Genomic DNA, 4,459 nt, shown 5'->3' with positions numbered 1-4,459 from the left:
ATATATATATAGGATATATATAAAAACTTTACTGCATTACTGCAACATTTAGAAAAAATAAACCGCAAAACACAAATATTATGAGCAAGATTAAGAAATTTAGGGGTAAACTTCCCACAGAGCACATTTGACTTTATGAGGCCTTGAGGCCTTGAGCAATGTAGTCTAGTTGAGAGGTATCCCTGCCCATGGCAGAGAGATTGAATTAGATGTTTTCTAAGGTCCATTCCGACCTAAGCCATTCTATGGTTCTGTGACGACTTTCACAAATGAAAGGACTTACACAGAAAAATCTTAACACATTGTTTAAAAATCACAGTCTGGCTCTCATTCTCTGAATATATTTAGTTTCACAATCTCCACTTACAAACCCTTAAACCTTTTGCATAGTTCAGGCTTGTAACACCTGCATCCTGAGACACTTACAGTATCTGTACCATGTCTGTAACTTCTAATACTTTCAAATTATGCTTTTAATAGCTGTCTGATTTAGAACACATCTTGTGTTGCAATACAGGTAACAGATGATCTGAAAAGAAATATTTTACTTGGAGCTATGTGAAGGAAAAAAATTAGAAATTTAAAACTATTTTACATAACAGATGAATAACGTCTTTTTTTCCTTTTCTCCAAGACAGAAATGGGCCAAGCAGATAATATACATGCTGGATTTAAAGCACTCAACTTGGAAATCAACCAACAATCTAAACATTACCTGCTTAAAAGTCTCAATGAGTTATATGGAGAAAAATCATTGCCTTTCAGTAAGGTAGGTAGGCCATTTATTCAGATTATGCAGTGCTATTGAAGCTTTCTGATCTATTTATTACAACATAACATAAACCATATACTTTAAAATATTTTCATTTCATCTGCAAATCATATCGTTATCCTTAAAATAAAAGTTTTCTACAAGACTTGTATTGACACTTTGCACACTAACATTTTAGTTTTATGGGATTTCAGAGTGATTTGCAGATCTAGTAAGGTAAGAAAATTTAAACTGACTATTTCTGCCAAAATATGCTTTATTCCTTTGATAAAATGGTATGCTTATAGTCTACATCATTCTTATTATGCTTTCTCTCTGTTTGGTTGTAGTTATTTATTAGCATTTTTATTGTCAGGCAACAAACTTAAGAAATGGTATATTTCTTGCACTGCAGGAATACTTACAGTTAGCCAAGAAATATTACAATGCAGAGCCACAATCAGTTAACTTTGTGGAAGCAGCAGACGAAATCAGAAGAGAAATCAATTCCAGGGCCAAACATCAGACTGAAGGTAAGCTCCAGCCTTTCCTCTCCCTATTAGTGCAGAAGAATTTAACAAAGCCTCTGTCTCCAAAGGGCTCAAGGCAGGTAAACTGTTCACCTCAGAAAGGTAAATCAGATCAGTTTTCCTAAAGTAGTCATCTGCTGAGAAGCCCTTACTAACATTAGTGTCCTCTCTCTGAAAGTGGGAGGAAAGTGGCTTACTCGTCTTTGTAAATCAAAATTAGCCCAGTAACCACATATTTGCAAACAATCTCAGGCTAGATGCAATGCTATACCAGCACTTACAATTTCCCTGGTTTATACCCATTGAAACTGTAACTGAAAATATTTACACTGAAACAGTAAAGCTGCACAAATTTGTAAATGTCCTTCTGTTTTCTGTAGGTAAAATCCAAAATCTGCTGCCTCCTGGATCTGTCGATTCACTCACCAGGCTAGTCCTGATAAATGCGCTCTACTTCAAAGGAGAGTGGGCAACAAAGTTTGAAGCTGAAGCTACCAGGCAAAGGCCTTTCAAAATAAACATGGTATGAGAATATACTGCCCTGTATAGACTACACTGCAGGTGGAAAACAATTAAAGAGAGCGGGGGAGAGAAATTCCTGACAATCTTTAAATCCATGACGCATGAAAGTTATCTCATTTAAAGCATATTTGACCATCTTCAGCACAAAGACTGTACACACATACTAGCACCTGAGCCACTAGTAAAATTGTCAGAAGCTGACCTGAAACAAGCTTCCATTCCCTGAAGGAAGGGACGACATAGAGGCCATCTGAGACAGCTTAGATAGACTGCCTGGCCTCCAAGTTCCTTTCCAGAAGACCAGAGTTCCCCTGTACATCCTGTGTCCCACAGTTTGGAGCCATAAGGATGTCTCAGACACACTGGGCAACTTGCACAGTACATACAATAAACCTCCACTCCACTACTTTAACTTCTACTGTTTGGTCAGAGTACAAATGGCAAACATTTAATTTGATTTGTTGCAGCATACAACCAAACCAGTGCCCATGATGTACCTGAGTGATAAATTTAACTGGACCTATGTAGAATCAGTCCAGACTGATGTTCTTGAGCTTCCATACCGGAATAACGATATCAGCATGTTTATCCTGCTACCAAGTGACATCATCAGCCTACGAAAGGTAAAGCAACTGAGAACATAAATCCTCTCAAAAAAATAAGAGTGTCATAATTTACTTCCTTTATGCATGTTTGAGGTAAAAGACCAGGGTGCAGTCATGTTTCTAGAAAGGAGAGTACTGATTAGGCTCAAGGAAAAGCAAATCCAAACTTGGTCTAGCACTGTGAACGTGAATCTCTTGGAGCCCAGAACAGACTTCTTACTCTTGGCAGCTGGCACTTCTGTGGTTCCTAATGTTGATCAGTCCTGGAAACAAGCAACTCAGACTCCACAAGGCTCTCTTTCTTCCAGCTGAACAAACACGGGGACAGAATGCCAGCCCTGCTGATCCACTGTGTGTACCTATTTAGATATGGTTTCATTTAAAAAAAAAAAAAATCAAGCCACAATTTGCACAGCCTTCATTACTTCCACTTTCCAGTATGTCCAGAACCAAAACTTAGGGATACTGCCACCTTCTGTGAAGAAGCAGATCCTGTCTTTGGACAATACACTTAAAAATTCTCATTTACCTTGGTGGGTCTTCTGTAGGAAAAAAGGCTCCTTTCAGTAAATTCTAACACGTAGGGAGAACAGAAATAAGAACAGCAAGTCAACCAGGCTGTTCTTACTTGACATTAATGGGTTTTTTTCTACAACTATTTAACCCTGTTATGTTTCCTGACAATTACTGAATACAGCTTAAGTGTTACATTGCCCTACCACATAGAAACATATTCCTTTAGTCAAAAAGATCTCTACACTGGTCTTTCACTACAGTTCTTCTTATACTCTTACAACAGCTTGAAAAGTTCTCCATTTAAGAAAAAAGAATAGGCCTTAGGGCACAGGTTTTTGAACATTCTGTAATTTTCTGATTCTCTTTTTACTAACTGCAGCTAGAAAAAGAACTGACTTTTGAAAACTTGTCTGCATGGACCAGCCCAAAACTAATGGATAAAATGAAAATGGAGGTTTACCTGCCCAGGTTCACTTTAGAAGAGAAATATAACCTCAAGGATACTTTGAACAAGATGGGCATACAAGATGCTTTCACTGAAGGTCAGGCTGATTTCACAGGAATGTCAGAGACTGGTGATCTGTTTTTGTCCCAGGTTTTTCACAAGTGTTATCTGGAAGTCAATGAAGAAGGCACAGAGGCAGCAGCTGCCAGTTTGGGATCACTGTCATCACGAAGTCTTGGTGCTACTGTTATTTTTGTGGCAGACCATCCTTTCCTCTTTTTTATCAGGCACAACAAGACCAAGAGTATCCTCTTCTTGGGAAGGTTTTCTTCCCCTTAGAAACTCAGCCTTTAATAAACAGACTCTTGCAACAATAGAACAATAGCAAACAAAACACACAACATGAAGAGGACCTCAATAGTCTGCACTGCTTGATTTTCCTGTATTGTTGACAAACCTCTCAATGTTACAAGAGAGCACATATTAAAAATACCACAGAATTCTTGCCTCTGCCTCATTTTCATGGCCAAAGAATCTGAAAATTGTAGTGCTACACAATAAGCACCAAAGTGCACAGAACAACATTGATGTGTCTTTCTTTTCAGAACTTCCTGAAACAGAACTGCCACAATGCAGAACAGACTAAGGTGTTCTAAACCAGTAATTCCCAATATACTTGCTCGGTAAATAAGAAGAAAAGAAACAGGAAAAAACCTGTTTCCTGCAGAATGCTGCTTTATCCTTAAAAAAGAAGAAATCAGGCAAAAATGCCAAAAGACCTGTATGGATGAACAAGGAACTCCTGAAGAAAATCAAACACAAAAAAGAAATCCAAAAAAGGGTGGAAGCAAGGACAAGTTGTCTTGCTGTTCTGGCAAAAAGCCTGGCATGATTACAAGGAGATTGTTTGTGAAACCAGAAACCAGGTTAGGAAAGCTAAAGCCTAGATAGAAACATTTCTGGCCAGGGACATTAAAACAACTAAAAAAAAGGGATTCTACAGGTATGTTGGGGAAAAAAGAAAAACAAAAGAGGATGTGGGGCCTCTCCGGAGGGATAATGGGCGACGTGGCTACCGAGGATAAGGGCA

General features: G+C 38.3%; 1 protein-coding gene across 1 annotated transcript; it reads left to right on the top strand.

Annotated features, from left to right (window-relative positions):
* Positions 1–634: 634 nt before the first annotated feature.
* On the top strand, positions 635–3,708 carry LOC103778038 (serpin B10-like; the record flags this gene model as incomplete). Its single annotated transcript, XM_008945606.1, has 5 exons — positions 635–769; positions 1,167–1,284; positions 1,662–1,804; positions 2,271–2,426; positions 3,304–3,708. Coding segments are annotated over 5 exons (957 nt in total), but the record flags the coding sequence as incomplete, so codon positions are not given.
* Positions 3,709–4,459: the final 751 nt, after the last annotated feature.

Source organism: Merops nubicus, unplaced genomic scaffold (assembly GCF_000691845.1).
Source record: "Merops nubicus isolate BGI_N331 unplaced genomic scaffold, ASM69184v1 scaffold14718, whole genome shotgun sequence".
NCBI lineage: Eukaryota > Metazoa > Chordata > Aves > Coraciiformes > Meropidae > Merops > Merops nubicus.
Note: the sequence above shows the minus strand (reverse complement) of the source record. Positions and strands in the feature narration are given on the sequence as shown.